General features: G+C 36.0%; 1 protein-coding gene across 1 annotated transcript; it reads left to right on the top strand.

The window, feature by feature from the left end:
• Window positions 1-219: 219 nt before the first annotated feature.
• On the top strand, window positions 220-13,876 carry MSMO1 (methylsterol monooxygenase 1). The gene is made up of 6 exons (XM_044680665.1): window positions 220-301; window positions 5,523-5,808; window positions 7,293-7,441; window positions 10,684-10,810; window positions 11,516-11,670; window positions 12,761-13,876. Exons 2-6 carry the CDS (start codon window positions 5,554-5,556, stop codon window positions 12,963-12,965), a joined length of 891 nt encoding a protein of 296 aa, XP_044536600.1. The 5' UTR covers window positions 220-301; window positions 5,523-5,553; the 3' UTR covers window positions 12,966-13,876.
• Window positions 13,877-17,220: the final 3,344 nt, after the last annotated feature.

The following is a 17,220-nucleotide window of genomic DNA, read 5'->3' as shown; positions in this document are numbered from 1 at the left end:
ATGAGAATGAGGACAAAAGCAAGGACAAGGATGACTCAACAGCATTATGTCTGGAACTAAAGGCAATCCTCATTTCTAGAATGATCTGTATCTGTCTGGGCTGGATTGTATTTCCTGAGAATGTAGTAAGCTGTCGATTTTGCTAGCAGTTACCAAAGTGGAGAGAAAAGGGGATCCTAATGCCTAAATAAGTAATTCGTTCAAAAAACATTTATTGCAGGTTCTCTGCGAAATAATTGCGAACGTTTTTGTAGAGCTTTAAGTGTTCATGAAGAGCTTCTGATCCTCAGTAACCCTGGAGGTAGGTGCTGCTTTACAGGTGAGGAACCGAGAGGGTCAACCAACTAGCAGCTTTTGAAGCAGAATTTGAATTGGGGGTTGTTTCCCTGACTTCCTAATTCCAAAGTCTACCATTGGGGGCATAGAAAACAATCTCTAAAATCCGTTACAATCTTTCAAGGAGACAGAACAATAACATTTCCCAATCCAATCTGTTGCCAAGGCCTGTTGATTTTACCCTTGCAACCTTTCTCCTGTGGATACTGCCACCAAGGCCCTCATCTCTTCATTTTGTCATGGGCTGCTAGTTGGTCTACCTGCCACAAATCCTTCTCCACTCTAGTGTTCTCCCATCATACCTCTTTTCATATTCATTCATCTATATAGATATAGATATGAATGGGGGATGGACTAGAGTAGGGACATAGAGCTGCATACACACACTAGGGGACATATATATTAGTAGTATATATGATATATACAGATGCTTTGTGTGTAATGTGTGTGTCTATTCACATACACAACACATATATCTATATATCTATATCTATATCTATATGTGAAATTTACTATTTTTTCCTGGCCCCCTCCTACCTGCTTTTTTCTAGGAGACCTAGAAAAAAGTTTTAAGTACATTGGGTAGATCCTCTATATCAGGTCCCCACACTAACGAAAATACATCCTCAGGACATCTCTCCTTCCCCCACTCATAACAAAACAAAAGTAAAATAAGCCCTGACATTCATGTAGCATCCCAGCTCTGAGATTTTATACTTCTGGGATTGCCCAATATAATTAACTTCTCTGGGTCTCATAAAGGATTTGTATATATTTTATATTGGGTACTGTTAGAAAAGACTAGGACAGAAATTTATAAATCATTTCTGTGCCTTGAACCCTTTTAACAGTTTATTGCTGTCTGTGGATCAACTTGTTCTCAGAATAATGTTTTTAAATGCACAAAATTTATAGGCTCATAAAGGAAAATGATTGTGTTAGAATACAGTTATCAGAGTATAAGTAGCCTTAGTTGAGGAGATTGTAACCAGAATTGGGTCTGTAAGGGAGCTAAGGATTCTATTGGAATGGGGTGTGGGTAGCTGCATGTGCCAGAGACGCAGTGCATGGCATGTTGACAAGAAGGGGAGAAGGAGGGACTATGAAATCATTTGAGGCTTAGATTATGAAGGGTTTTAAATACTGTAGTTGTACCCTTTATGTCTCATCCAATTGCACTCTTTAAGGAAAGGTAGCAGAATAGTACTTATACTTTCTCCTAAAAGAGTATGAATTATCTAATGTAAAATAGAAGTTCTGCAATTGAAATTAATTACATATCATGAAATCTACCATTTTAGTTGTCATGGAATGATATTCTCTTTTTCAGGTGATCTTCAGGTGCTAGTGTTTGCTTGGGCATTGGTATTTTGAACACTAAAAGGAAAATTATGGTGTTCAAAGTAGTGACCCTGCAGTTGTTCAAATAATCTGTTAAATGATCTGCATATGTCCAGGCATTTTTATAAGATGTGAATTTAGTGATAATGCAAAAAATGAATCTGTTGACCTCCATTCTCTCATCTCCCACTGCCAGTTGGACATCTCAAAGTGGATGTCTATAGAAAGAGTTCCTTTTCTTTTCTTTTCTTTTCTTTTCTTTTCTTTTCTTTTCTTTTCTTTTCTTTTCTTTTCTTTTCTTTTCTTTTCTTTTCTTTTCTTTCCTTTCCTTTCCTTTCCTTTCCTTTCCTTTCCTTTCCTTTTCTTTTCTTTTCTTTTTTTGGAAACCGTTACCTTCTGTCTTAGAATTGAGACTAAATATTGTTTCCAAGGCAGAAGAACAGTAAAGGCTAGACCGTTGGGGTTAAGTGATTTGCCCAGGCTTACAGAGTTAGGAAGTGTCAGAGGCCAAATTTGAACCCAGGACTTCCTGTCTCTAGGCCTACCTCAGTTCACTGAACTACCTACCTGCTCCATGTCTGTAGAAATCTTAAACTCACCATCTTTATCCACAAAACTTGATTCCAAACTTCCCTGTTTCTGAAAAGGGCAGTACCATCCTCTTTAGTCCTCCTAGAAGTCATATTCTGTCTCACCCCCCCAGAGCTAGTCTGTTGCCAAGGCCTGCTGATTTCTCCTTTGCAACATGTCTCTTCAAATCCTGTCAGCACCCTAGAGCAGGCCTTCATTTCTTCATTCCTGAAATATTGCTGTCACCTGCTAGTGGTTCTACCAGCCTCCAGTGTGCCCCCACTCTCGAATACCCTCCATTTAGCTGCCAAAGTGATTTTCTTAATACTTGGTTCTGACTATTACACTCTCCTTGCTAAACTCAATTTGTTCCCTTTTGTCTCTCTTTATAATCTAGCTTCCATACCCTTCCTGTCTAGTCTTTTTACACCTTACACCGTGTCCCTCCTCCCCCCACTCCAACACATCTCTGTTCTAATGTCCAGTCACCCCAGCCTGCAAGACATTCCATCTCTCAATTCCCAGCTTTTTCGCTGCTAATCCCCATGCTTAGAAAGCTTTTCCTCATCTCTGCCTCCTGGCTTTGTTTAAGTCCCAGTTAAAATCCCACCTTTACAGGAAGCTAATCCCTCTTGATTCTGGTACCTTCCCTCTATTGATTATGTATTTATCCTCTGTATAACTTTTATGGAGTTGTTGGTGTGTTGTCTCCCCCCATTAGGTTATAAGCTCTTTGAAGCTGGAGGTTGTTTTTGTATCCCTGGTGCTTAGCACAGTACCTAACACATAGTAGGCATTTAAATACTTGACGACTGAGTATTTCCAAATGAACATTCTCAAATTGTATCTTGCTTCCCAAGCTAAATAAGATTCCTTCCAACTCATTTGACATCCCTAATCTTTTCATGTTATTACTAATATTTTCTCACTCACAAAAAAGCTTCATTCAGCTTACTTAATGGCCTGGGCTTTAAAATATTCTAAAAAAACTGGACATTAAGGAACATTTCTTTGACTATGCAGATGTTCACTTTGGCCTCTTCCTGTCTGGTAGCACTCACTATGTGCCAGGCTCTGTGTATTACTCCCTCTTCCTCCCCAATCTTCCATGAATATTCTTATAGATAGCTGGTAGCCAAATCAACAAGAAGGGGATTTTCTAAAAGTTTATATATGTATATATATAAACAAATGTCATAGAGTACTTGCTGTCATTGAAACAAAGTATTACATTAAGCCACCAAGTTGGTATTTCATTTTAAAAGCACAAACAAGGTTTTTCTTCCCTTTTTACTATACTTTTGAGTTAGTTGCTCCCACTAGCAGTGGTTTTTCTTTTTTTTTTTTTAGTTAAAATTTTTTATTTCAACTTACAGAATCTACCTCATTTCCTTATAATTCTCTATACTCTGAAAATAATGAAAAAATTTATAGCAAATATCTATTTATCTGTAAGGGAATTCCTGCATTGTCCACCTGCCTCTCTCCCCAAGATGTTTCTTTGTGGTTTTTCTCTTACACATTTTCTATTCTATATTGCACAAGTCCTTTTTTTTTTTTTTTTTTTTTTTTCAGCCTGGACTCCAGTTTTCTCATTTGTAAAATGTAAGGATTGAGTCAGGTGATTTTCGGGCTCTTTTTTAACTCAGACTCTGAATCTGAGTATTCTCATACTAAAGACAGGCTATTATCTTTAAAAATTGTGGTTCCACCCCTTTTTTCCTTTGATAGGATCTCTTAAATATTTATTGTTGGAGCAGCTGGATACCACAATGGATAGAGTGCCAGGCCTGGAGTCTGGAGGACTAGCTTCAAATATGACCTTAGATACTTCCTAACTGTGTGACCCTGAGCAAGTCACTTAACCCTATTTGCCTAGCTTTGCTGTTCTTCTGTCTTAGAATTGGTATTTTAAAAAAAGATTTATTGTTGCCTTTTGTTTATTTTCCCTCCATCTCTAATCTTCATTGAAATCAGAAAAGCCAACCTAGTCATCATCATTGACAGTAAAGAGCACATTTGGCTTTCTTGGTCAACTTTACCTTTGTTATGGACTCAGGCCATAAAATACTTTTATTCATAAACTGAATCATTAGAAAAAATCTGGATTAGAAATCTATATATGGTACAAAAGCACCTCAAATGAAAGTTTTGTTTTTTTATCTTCTCATAATGGTAACGATAATTCCTACTATTAGTTTATATACTGTGGCATGGTTTTTTAAGTGTAATTCGTTTTTTTAGCTGGATCCTAATGATGAGCAGTCATTCCACAAATAAATTATTTTACTAAACATTTTGGAAAAGCGACATTCTTTATTTCCTGAATAGATTATGGTTCCTAGTTGAACTGACATTTACAAGGGTGTGTATACAATATTACTATGGATTTCCTAATGGTAGGAACACAGAAAAAGGCAAAATACACTCCCTGTTTTCAAGAACTTCCAGTCTAGGTGGGGAGACAACATGCAGACAGTATACAAACAAGATATATACAGGGTAAATTGGAAATAATTAAAAGAGAGAAGGCACAAGCATTATGAAAGGAATCAGGAAAAGCTTCTTGCAGACTTAGCTAAGACTCAGAAAGTCAAGAAAGCTCAGAGATGGAAATTAAAAGAGAGAAAGAGAGTTCTACATGTCGGTTACAGCCATTGAAAATGGTCAAGGTTTGGAGATAAGATAGTCACATGGGAAGAATAGCAAAGATTCCCATGTTTCTATAACTAAGAGTAAGTGGGAAAAGATATAAGCAGACTGGAAAGGTAACATGGTTTATGAAAGGGTTTCCAAGTCAAATAGTATTTTATATTTGATTCTGGTGGCAGGAGGGAACCATTAGAGCTGCCTGAATGGGGGTGGTGGGATGGCAGAATTTGTTACATGAAGAGATCTGCTCTGAGGAAGATCATTTTGACACCTGAATAAAGTGGAGTGGGAGAGACACCACACCGGGAGAACAATAAGCAGCAGGTTATGGCAATAATCTAGCAGAGAACACAACCGTATGTGAGGAATGTTACAAAGGTAAAAGAGTCAACACTTGGCAACAGATTGAATTTGGGAGGGTCAGAGATGACACCCAGGTTGGATGACTAGGTGAGTGGAAAGAGTTGTGGCTAACCTTTACTGTAATAAGGAAGTTAGGAAGAGGAAAGGGTGTGTGCATTTATCACAGTTTTAGGGGATTTTCACAACCCTAAAACATAAGTTAAAATTCAAGAGACATTTTACCTACATTCCTGGTCTCACTATCAGTTTATTTTTTTCAGAATAATAAGGCTGTTTGAAGAAATTTGAACAATGGCTACAAATGAAAGTGCCAGCATCTTTGGTTCTGCATCCTTGGCGGTGGAGTATTTAGATTCTTTATTACCTGACAATCCTCTACAAGCACCATTTAAAAATGCTTGGATTTACATGCTGAATAATTACACGAAGTTCCAGATTGCAACATGGGGATCCGTCATAGTTCATGAACTGCTCTATTTTTTGTTTTGTGTACCAGGATTTTTGTTTCAGTTTATACCTTATATGCAAAAATATAAAATTCAAAAGGTAAATATGAGATTGCATAAATGTTCAAATTTTGTTTAAAATACCCTTTAGAAATCTTTGTTCTTAAATGAATTTACCTTTCTTATAACACTAGGGAGACAGCTACTTTGACATCTTCCTTTAATTTGTTTAGTTGTATTAAGCTTTTTAAAACTCAGTTTTGTAGATTTTTAAGTGGAAGAAAGAAAAAAACAGAAAAAGGAACAGTGCGTTGTGATTATAAAATGAATGAGACTGGTTTTTCTTGTGGTTGGTGAACTGACCCAAAAGTCATTTTTAAAATGTTTGAGCAAAGTAGTTATTCTGAATAATTTGGATGGATTAAATCCTAGTATATTTTCATGAGAGAGGTAAAGGACACCCTCAAAATATTCAGTCTCGATCTCAGTACTTTATAGTTTTGCCTCATTCGATTCTTAAATATTATTAAGATGAATGGTAATGCTCTAGTCATGATCACAATTCATTATCAAAAGGCAACATATTTGTGACTGAATTAGAAATGATTTTGTGAATTAAAATCAGTCTTTACTGAGCACATTTCTAAGCAAATCTTTGAGACTTTTGTTGTTAAGTAGCAAGTAATGAGGGATCAAAGGATGGAAAATTCTTTACCTATAAGTATTGGTCTATGCATTTTAAAGCTAGGCATTTAACAGGACTCAAAATAGAAAAGACTTCAATTGTATGTGTTGGGGGACGGGGTTGGAAGTGAAACAAATATTCCTGGATTATTTTTGTAAGCCATTAAATGATTTTAAATATCCTCCCAAACCCTTCAAGGATGTCTATCAAAATTAATCCCAAGAAATCTTGAATTCCTTGAGCTTGATAAAAATGCCAGGAATTAAGAAGAAATAATGGATTTTGGCCGGCAAGTTCTCATGTCATTGATTACTGTTTGAATAGTTTTATATATTGATTTAGAAAGCTTTTTAACTTATTCTTATTTATAGTGGATTAAGTACTTTCCCCCCTTATTCTGCAAGCCTTGGTCTTCAGATCCTTGTTTAGAAATGCATCTCTTATTTTTTACATTGTTTCTCTGACTTCAATGAAAAATACTAGTTTTCCTGTGAAGAGTCTCAGTTTCTCTAGGGAGTCTAAACAGCTTTCATAATATGGGAAAATGTTGGCTGCTCTTGATATTTATTTGGTGTCTGCTACCTTATGTCCAGTAGAAGTCATGAACAGCAAGATGCTTTTAGTGGTTAGTTTGAGAGTTATTAAATCTGAGTTATCTTCTTTATAGTTTCTTTACCTGGAAAATCAGTGTAATGTATTTGCTGTGTGATTGATAAAATGTATTAGAATTAATGAGCACTAGACTGACTTAAAATGCCTTAAGGTTTTAATGAATAAACTGCTTTTATAATTATTGTGTAAATGTTATTAGAGAACTTAGAAATTTAGCAAAAAAATAGAAATCCTCAGTAGTGTGCTGGTATGGCTAAGACTAAAACTATGACTTTTTTTACCTATAGGAAAAACGAGAAACTTGGGAAGGCCAGTGGAAATGTTTCAAAGTACTTCTCTTCAATCATTTTTGCATTCAGCTACCTATGATTTGTGGTACTTGGTATTTTACAGAGTATTTTGCTATTCCTTATGATTGGGACAGTATGCCAAGATGGTACGTAGATAAGGCTTTGATTTTTACAATAAACTGCTGTTTATAATCAAATTAGTACCATGGCTAGAATTTGCTTTTTCAGTAAATGCCTATATTCACTACAGAAAGCATTGTGAATAAATTAAGCATATTGAATATTACCTTAATTGTTTTATATTTCTATAAACCTTTCATTGCTGAAGTGGAAAAACTTGTTTTGGGAATAGTTTCTAGTTACTAGAATATTTCTAGAAGTTTATATGGTGCGATGGAATCCTAAAGCTAGGATTTTGAATAGAGCATAATTGAGTGGGAGTCTCTTCAACCTTTCTCACAAATGGTCTGTCTCATATTGAATACCTTCAATAGTAGAGATGTCATAGTTCTTAATTGTAAATTTTTTTCCCCTTATTTCAATTAGATCTTTCTAATACCTATCCATTGGTTTTAGTTCTGCCCTTTTGGGATAAATAAACAAAAAAGAAAAGTCTAATCTTTATTCTTTAAAACATTTTAACAAAAACAAAACATTTTTACTATATTGCTGCTGACATCTTTTATTATCTTGATAGTTATAAATAAAAATGAACATTATATGTACAGAGGAGAAAAAAGGATTGTATGTACTATTTATCACTTCTAACAAATATACTCCAACTTTAACCTGGTAGGATCAGCACACTTCTTATCTGCCCCCTTTTGCACCTCTTTCTGCTCTTTTAAGTGTTTCCTGTCTTTTTCTTTTCTCTTTTGATTTTCATATCAGTACTCTGCTCTTCCCCTACAACATTCCTTCCTCCCATTTAAAGCTCCTTTTATGATAAATGAGCATAGTCTAATCTTCATTTCACATGGTAGTCCTTCAACTATTTGAAGATAGTAATCACCTTTGTATTTTGTCCACATTAAATTTTTTTTTTAAATCACCACCTGTCAAGGATTTTAGAGCTAAGACCGCTTTAGAGATCTAGCCTAATTACTTTATTTTACATCTGAGAAACCTAATATCAAGAGAATGGCTTGCCCAGAGTTACACAAGTTAATAACAAACTTGGCACATGGGCTCACATACTCTGGCATTTAAGTTGTGTGTTCTTTCTCATATAACATGCAACCAGTTATCTTTTCTGTTTATGAAGCTGTGTCCCTCTCGGCTTCATGCCTTTCAGGAATTTGATAGGCATAGCATCTCTGCCTTCATTCAAGTCACTGATCAGAGATGTCTAACAGGATAAGGCTAGAACCAAAGTTCTATGAAATTCTATGACAGACCACTGGCTGATACTGACCATAGGCATTCTTTTTTCAGGCCAATTATTTAACCAATTATGAATCTCCCCAATTGTACTCTGAACTATTTCATATCTCTTTTATCTGTCCACAGAGAATTTATAAAATATAATCAAATTCTTTGTTGATAATTCAGGAATGCTTTGTTAGCATTTCTCTTATTCTACCAATCTAGCCAAATTATCTAAAAAGTAAAGAAGGTTACAGTGGTATGATTTGTTCTTAAGGAATCCATACTGGATTATATTGGCCATCATTTCCAAGCCATCCTTTTAATAATTCTCAAATTTTGCCAGGAAATTATATCCCAAATGCCAGCAATTGGCATGTTCCATTGTATACATATTACTATCTATATGCCTTTTAACTATGAGAAGCAGTCTCCTGTAATAAAAAGAATCCCTGGATTTGAGTTAAGAAGATCTTAGTTTGGATCCTACCTTCCAATACTTATTAGCATTTTGACTTTTTACGGACAAGTCATTTAACTTTTCTGAGACTTTTTTTCTGTAAAAATGGAGATAATGGTACCTGTAATACCTGCTTCACAAGGTTCTTTACATAGCTTAAATATAATGTATATATAACATTTTATCACCTTTAATATGTGTCAGCTATTCTTATACAAAACAACTAAAATGAAGCAAAATTGTTTTAGTTTTTAGAAAGGTAAAATAGATGAGGGAAAGGCATGACAAGGTGTCATTTTATACCAAACCTTTAATAACCCTGATCCTTTGATGCAATTCAGTTTACTAAGCATTTGCTCATTGCTTTAAAGCTCTTTGCCATGCTCTGAACTTTTCCTCTGGAAACTTAAATTCTTCTGTAGGTAAATATGTACACAGATAAGCAATTACAAACCAAAACAAAAATGCTCGAGTAATTTTATTAAGGGTCATCTTATGTCAAACTTTAAAATTTCACTGATCTTTTCATTCCATTTCAATTCAGTAACCATTTAATTGGTTCCATCTCTTTGGCAAGCAGTGTGCCTCAAGGAGTTAATATTCTTCTGGAGGAAAATATTAGGTACACAGATAAGCACTATAAAACAAACACTTAAGTAACTGTGTCAGGGGTGAAGAGGAGGGGAACACTTAACAATGGGGAATTCAAGAAAGGAAAGCTGTTCTAGGAGGTGACATTTGAACTTATCCTTGAAGGGGAAATAAGACATTACATGAGACAGATGATGGAACAGATTTTGTGGGAAATTTGATAATCATCAGGGAAAAGTAAAAAAAAAATTATGTACAGCAGTGAGGGCCCTATTTGAATTAGAAAACAAATTCGAGTGGACCTAGTTAGACATTACTGCCACTTCTATCAGAGTTCCCTATGTACAGTAACATTTTGTTTCACCTGGCGTGATTTTTTTGGTCCTCTTATAAGGTGCTCAGGGTTTTTGTTTGTTTGTTTGTTTGTTTTTAAATCCGGTATGAGACATTTTGGGTTCACCTGTTCCTTTTCTGAAATCAAGAACTCTCTTTGCAAACGACTTAACCACTATTTCCAGTCCTGACTTCTCTTCTGAACATAAGACCTGAATCATGATGTGACATTTTCAAAGTCCCATTGGCACTTCAGATGCATTAAGTATAAAATGGAGCAGCATTACTTAGTTCTTGGAAGCCTTTTATTTAATTTATTTTCATCTCATACTGGCAGTTTTCCTGTGTTCGAATTTGGAGGAGATCTGTTAATTGTGTGCTGTTTCAACCTCTGAACTTTTATGATTATTTTTCCATTTCTAACAGCACTTCTAACCAGTGTGTGGCCTTTTTTATGGACTTAATCAGGTCATATGAAATGAAAAGAGTAAAAAACATTTTGTTTGAATATCTTTTAATTAGAAATATGATTCAGAATTGAGCTCTGTGTTTGTGGGTGAAGCAACATTGCTCAATTTTTAAAAACAGATAGTGGTGATAATGGAAATATTTTGTGATTCCTGTTTTTAATTTATAAAGGTTCGTGATGTTGGGCAAATGTTTTGCTTGTGCAGTGATTGAAGATACCTGGCACTATTTTTTGCATAGACTTTTACACCACAAAAAAATATATAAATACATCCATAAAGTTCATCATGAGTTTCAGGTACGTTTCATGTTAGAAAATATGATTTAACAATAGGGTGAATTAAAATTGTGTTGGATTTATTATAAAATAGCAAAACTTCTACTGTGCAAAGACTGTATTTTAAAGTTTTGATTAATTTAGAAGAATTTTAGACACCCCTCCCTCTCCTTGGAGCTAGTTATAGCATGCTTGTTCTTAAAGAGGTATTATCCAAATTCTTCCCTGAATATGTCTTGTCTTCTTTCCAGTAAGCATCCAGTTTCACAGGTTGGGTGTTATACTATCTATATTGTGCTCCCAACATAAATTTATAGATTCTGTAATGCAGGATTGATGCAAGATCTTTACAATTCATGGTGATGAAAATTGATTCAGAGATTCCTTTTTCATATACTCCTTAAATCATATATAAAGAATAGGCAACAACAGTAAAGTCCCATTCACAGCAGATATGTTGAGAACTATAGTCATTTTCTTTAGGGTTGGTAATAGAAGTATTGTATTTTGTTATTATTTCTTTAAAATCGTCAGGTTTGGTCTTTCTTAACACACTGCCAGGAACATGACCAGCAATGGTTGTTTGAGACCATTCTTGAGGTCCCTTATGAGATTTCCTTGTAGTGGTCTTTATCAAGGGTGGTTTTCTTGGAGGCATTACATGGGATGGTTTTATAATGCTTTTTGGTTAAAGTATTAAAAAAATTTTTTTACCTGCTTTTTTAGGCCCCATTTGGAATGGAAGCTGAATATGCACACCCTCTGGAAACTATCATTCTTGGAGCAGGGTTTTTCATTGGAATTATGATCTTCTGTGACCATGTACTCCTTCTTTGGGCATGGGTCACATTTCGCTTGTTAGAAACAATTGATGTGCATAGGTAAGTTGCAGCTCCTATTTAGGTAATAATAAACTGTGCATTACATCTTAATCATTTTAAGTGAACTATGAAGTTTGCTGTTTATTAGAAAATAATATTCAGACACTCTACTTTCAGAATGTTAAATTTCTTTTCTTTTTCAAAATATTCATTATAATTTTATTCTATTTTATCATTTTTTATCACTTTATTCCTCAAATCCTAGAGGGTGTTTTTTTTTTAAACAAGCATTTTTTCTCTTAAATCTCCTCTCCAATTGAACAAAAAAAATCCTCACAACAAATAAATATCATTCCACAAAAGAAATTAATACATTTGCCATGTCCCATATACCTCATTCTGCTTTTTATGTCCATCACCTCTTTTTTTTTTATTATTTTTAAATTTTTTTTTAAACCTTTAACTTCTGTGTATTGACTTATAGGTGGAAGAGTGGTAAGGGTAGGCAATGGGGGTCAAGTGACTTGCCCAAGGTCACACAGCTGGGAAGTGTCTGAGGCCGGATTTGAACCTAGGACCTCCCGTCTCTAGGCCTGGCTCTCAATCCACTGAGCTACCCAGCTGCCCCTGTCCATCACCTCTTTAGTTAAAGGGTAGGCATCTTTTTTCCATTTTTGGTCTTCTGGAATCGTTTGTCATCGTCATATTAGAGTACTAGTCTTTTTAAGACAGAACAGCAGCTTTTCATCCTTAAAGAATGAGTATATATATACATTACAAAAAAACATGGAGGACAATTCTACACACAGTCATGAAGGAACTCTGTTACTAAGTTCCAGCGGTACAACTTCCTTCTGTAGACAAACTTGCTTCCATAAGATAGAAAAGAAAAGAAAATGTATGAAATATTTCATCTCAGGGTTCTCTATGTGGTTGGTATCTGATGCTATCAATAGCTACCCCAAACCCAAACAACTTTAAAAAACCCAAACTATTCCTTAGATATTTTATTCTAAAGACTACCTTCTTTGATTCTTGTTTTCCATGAATATACCACATATTTCTGTAGTTACAGAGAATGCTTTGATTTTAACTTAATGAACTAACCTGGAATTCATATCCATGTTGATTTTTATAATTTCCCTTTCAGTGGTTATTATATTCCTCTCAACCCTTTGAATTTCATCCCATTCTATGCTGGTTCACGGCATCATGATTTTCATCACATGAACTTCGTTGGAAACTATGCTTCAACATTTACATGGTGGGATAGACTTTTTGGTACAGACTCTCAATATGTTGCCTACACTGAAAAGAAGAAGAAATTGCAACAGCTGGATAAAAAGACCAAATAAGCATCTGTAAACTTTCTGGAAGATACACACATAAGAGAACGGTAGCTAAAACTGCTTCAAGGGGGCCAAAATAAGCATGTATCCTGACTACTAAATGATGATAAGAACCCATAACAGCCTTTTGTCTCTCTAGTGAGAACTTTTTTTTTCCTACTTGACATACAAACTGTATATAGAAATATGTATATACATAATATATATTTAATTACAGATTTAGTGAGAAAATTTAAAAGACCATCTTACAAAAAAAAAACAAGAAAGCCTTATAAGTATTATATAAAATTTTCAAACATCTTTTTGAAATTGGTAAGCCCATAGATCCTGAAGGAAGATGGAATTGAACATTTGCCTTTTTTTAAAATAGAGTGCTCAATGTGGGAAGCACAAAGTTGGGGTTATGACCTTCCTTCATTTGAACCTTGAGCATATTTTTTTATGGCCTAAAGAGCAAAATATCAAGTGTTTGTGCAAGATTAGATTTTACACTGATTAAATTAAGGTTTTAATTCAAGGAAGTCTTGGCTGCATATGCAGTTCACCAGTAGCCTTGCATTGCCATGAAGCACAGGATGCATGGGAAGGGCTGAACTTTGAGGGTGGTTTGTCGTTTCAGAAAACCTTGATTTTCATTTCAAAGGATTCCTGTTTGGTTTTAATGTGCTGCTGGTATATGTAAGTTAAAATAGTCTTGAATTCATCTGAATAGAGGGGATTTTAGGCTAGAGGTTTTTGTAATGTATGTGACTTTTTTTAAAAAAAAATCTGAGGAGCCTTTTTTTAATACTACAATGGATTTTTCCTCCGCCATATGTCTAGCATTTACATGATTTTGATCCGTGTGCTGTAACAGTGAACTGATTGCTGCTGTTTGCACTTGTGGCTATTGGAATAAAGATGTTTTTGATCTGTGATCATCTGTAGTTTTATCATCTTTTTAAAAAATAGCTAATAGGATATTTTATTATTTCTAGGAGGAATGTGGGAGTCATTCTAACTATTAAGTTAAGGAATATGGTGTTTTTGTCTGTGTTTAAGTATGTTACCAGTGTATTTTCTAGTAGGGAAGTGGGCAGTGTGCAGCTATCAAAAGAACACTTTATCTGAAGTCTGAGGAGCTAGCTTCCAGTTCCAGCTGTACTGTTTACTGGGGCAAGCCACTTAATCTCTCTGAGCCTGTTTCCTCATCTGAAAAGTGTGGATAATACCAGCCTATCACATTGGATTGTTTTGAAGAAAGTAAACCTTAGAGTATAATTGAGATGAATGTTTTAAGTTTTTCCAAATGTCAGAAGAAATGTTCAGGCCAGGATGCTTGGGATATTCTCTTTTTGATTTGCAGAAAATGTGGGAGGAAATAGAGGAATTTTTTTTTGCTGTGCACTTTGGATATGTAAGATTCCCTGTGAAGAGTCAGAGATAGTGCTAATGCTTAAATGTTGGGTATTTGACTTCCCAGACAGGGTTGGTGGATTATAGGCTTTTTACTATGCCATTTTTCTATTTTGTCTTGGTATACTGGTGTGGTTTTTTCCCCTCTCTTCTTCTAGTACTCATTTGAGGTCATAAAGGCAAGTACTGAAGAACAAAAAGAAAATAAAGATCTATTTTATCCAGAAGGCTCTTAGCCTCCTGAATATGTATATTATCAATATGTATACTCATGACCTTCCTTTAACACTTAGAGTTGTACTGCCACCTGCTGGTAAACTTGTAGAATCACTTGTGGTGACTTGAACATCCTTTAGGTTTTCCCTGTCCGATAACAAGGTTCTGCAACTTCCACAGAAACACTTGTTTTGCTGGTTACATTTTTTTTTCATTTATTCTCTGGGCCATTCTTTTTCAAAGGGATACCTATGAAGAGAGGAAAAAGCCCCAAAGTAGAGGAAATAACAAAACTTAAGTGATAATAGCTGAGAATTGATATTTTGAGTTTTTATTATCAATGTGTCAGTAATATAAATCAAAACCCCTGTAAACACCCTATTTCCCATGGTTTCTTCATAGATGATCTACATAGTTGAAGGTCTTCATTCAGTTCTTTTAGTATCTCAGAGGCACCAAAAGGGCACTTGGACTATATTTTGTCTTTAATTTTTACTATTTGATTTCAAAGTCCTCTTTGTTTTCAGTGTTACATTCTCATTTTGAATCCCATTCTGGCATTTACTAGCTGTGACTTTCATCCAGTTAATTATTTTCTTTGAACTAATTGCCTTTTCTACAAAATGTAAACAGTCATGTGCTTGTGAGGATCAAAGAAGATGGTACTTAAAATATTTATGAATGCCAGCTGTTATGCCATGGCTTGGGTGTGGGTCATCATTGTTGATTATATAATGCAAAATTAGCCATACTCGGGCCTACCAGGCTTCTTTCCACTGCCCTTTGGCATGCTTGTAATTTCATTATTTTGAAATCATGTGATGTATTACCAAAAATAAAATTCTTATTGTCATTGATGGTAAAAACCATTTTGAGATATTAGAATTAAGATATTATCTTACTGTGCCAGTACTTTTAAATGAGACAAAAAAATCTCAGTTTCACAGATCTTTTATGTATGAAACATTGTTTTGTTTTCAGAATTCTTCAATGATCTGTTGTTGGGTTTATTTTAGTCTATGTTTTAAAGGATGTTTATTTGGAAGTGCAGGTTTTAAGAATGATATGAATTATAATACAGTCAGGACTACCAGGGTGGTAAGATGCAAAATGGTAATATTTGCAAAGATATTTATCTAATAATTTTGCCCAGTTAACAGTAGCTGTGGAAAAGGTTTAGATCTTAACAGAATTCTCTCATTGCCTATACCGAGTAAAGTTTCTTTTTATTTAAACACTAAGGTTTAGATAGTTCCGTAGGCAAAGAACAGTCTTCCCATTGTTTCTCCAAGAAAAGAGATAATGTATACTGGGTGAGTGAAGGTCAGAGTGAATATTTTGAGTCAAACCTGGCTTCTGACCCATTCACATACCAGAATCTTTGGTGCAGTCATTTAGAAAAGCAGCTCATTCTTCCGTTGTGTACTAAGTGCTCTGGCCAGCAGGTGGCTGTCACCTATGGAGATGGACTTGAGGCCAGTAGGGACACTTCAGACAGCTCTGCTCCGTTCTGCCCAAGCCATCCCTCCCATTCCCATCTCCATCCACGCCTAAACCTTGAGGTAAGGGAGAGGCAGAGGGAAGCAGTTAAAGGGAAATCAGGACCCTGAGGAGCGCCGAACCCCAGAGCCTGGGACAGGTGCCGAGGGTGTGGGTCTCCAGCAGTGCCACCCCAGCCGGATTAGCTATGACAGGCCCCGGGAGAGATCGCTATTAGGGAGCAGACAAGGAAATAGACCATAAAGAGCAAACCCAAACCCTTTTCAAGTTCCAGGGAGAATCCTGGACAGCCACTGAGGCGCACGTTCTCCTGACTGCCCGTCGTAGCGCTTGTGGCATTCTTTGTGTGTCTTACTGCATGAACGTTACTGAGTGTGGGCCTTCTCAAACTTTGCTTTGAAAAATGACCATTGTGAAGTTTTAGGAATGGCACCTGGTGCTGAAGAGGAAAGTGCGAAGGCTAAGCTCGCACTGGCCTGTTGTGGAGGAGGTGGCAGGTTTTCTGCGATCTGGCCTCCCTGTTTTTGTCACTTTTCCCGTACTCCTGTAACTTCTCCCTCTCCCCTCTCTGATCTCAGCCCTCCCTTTTCTCCTTGGCCCATGGTGCCACTTCCTCCAGGATGGACCTCTGGATCCTTGGATTACCAATAGGGCGTACTATTTCTACCCCCAACTTGCCACTTAAGATGTGCTTCTCTATCATGTTACCTCTCTTTTTATTGTTCATTTTTTTAGTCTTTGCTCTCCCGTTGTCTCACTCTTCACCTCAGACAGTGAACTGAAGCTTATGGGGTAATAATGGCTTTTGCACAGAGGGAAGACATTTTTAAGAACTTCAATGTATCCTTTGACACTCTTGGGGATGTTAGCATAAACAGTGCAGTGGAGTATCGTGAAAACTGTTAGAAAATCTAATTTCACCTCTAGAAACCAGAGGTCAAAGGGCTCAGCAACACTTAGGCAGTCACAAACTACACCTGTGTGGGGAAGATGTGCAAGAAGCAGGTGGTGTGGCAGTGGCCAACAGCCAATACTAAATCTAGAGTGCAGCTCAGCTAGCGTTCAGGGTCTGCTCTCTAAAGGCTCCACAGAAGTACCACAAAGCAGGATGGTTAGGTAGCTCAGTGGTTACAGCGCCAGGCCCAGAGAC

This window comes from Gracilinanus agilis, chromosome 6 (genome assembly GCF_016433145.1).
Source record: "Gracilinanus agilis isolate LMUSP501 chromosome 6, AgileGrace, whole genome shotgun sequence".
Taxonomy (NCBI): domain Eukaryota; kingdom Metazoa; phylum Chordata; class Mammalia; order Didelphimorphia; family Didelphidae; genus Gracilinanus; species Gracilinanus agilis.
Note: the sequence above shows the minus strand (reverse complement) of the source record. Positions and strands in the feature narration are given on the sequence as shown.

What these genes read in the sequence shown, in the direction of transcription:
- MSMO1 (XM_044680665.1), top strand. Translation starts at nt 5,554, where the DNA reads ATGGCTACAAATGAAAGTGCCAGCATCTTTGGTTCTGCATCCTTGGCG. An exon ending in AAGTTCATCATGAGTTTCAG is followed by an intron (nt 10,811 to 11,515) that starts GTACGTTTCATG and finishes CTGCTTTTTTAG; the next exon opens with GCCCCATTTGGAATGGAAGC. An exon ending in GAAACAATTGATGTGCATAG is followed by an intron (nt 11,671 to 12,760) that starts GTAAGTTGCAGC and finishes TTTCCCTTTCAG; the next exon opens with TGGTTATTATATTCCTCTCA.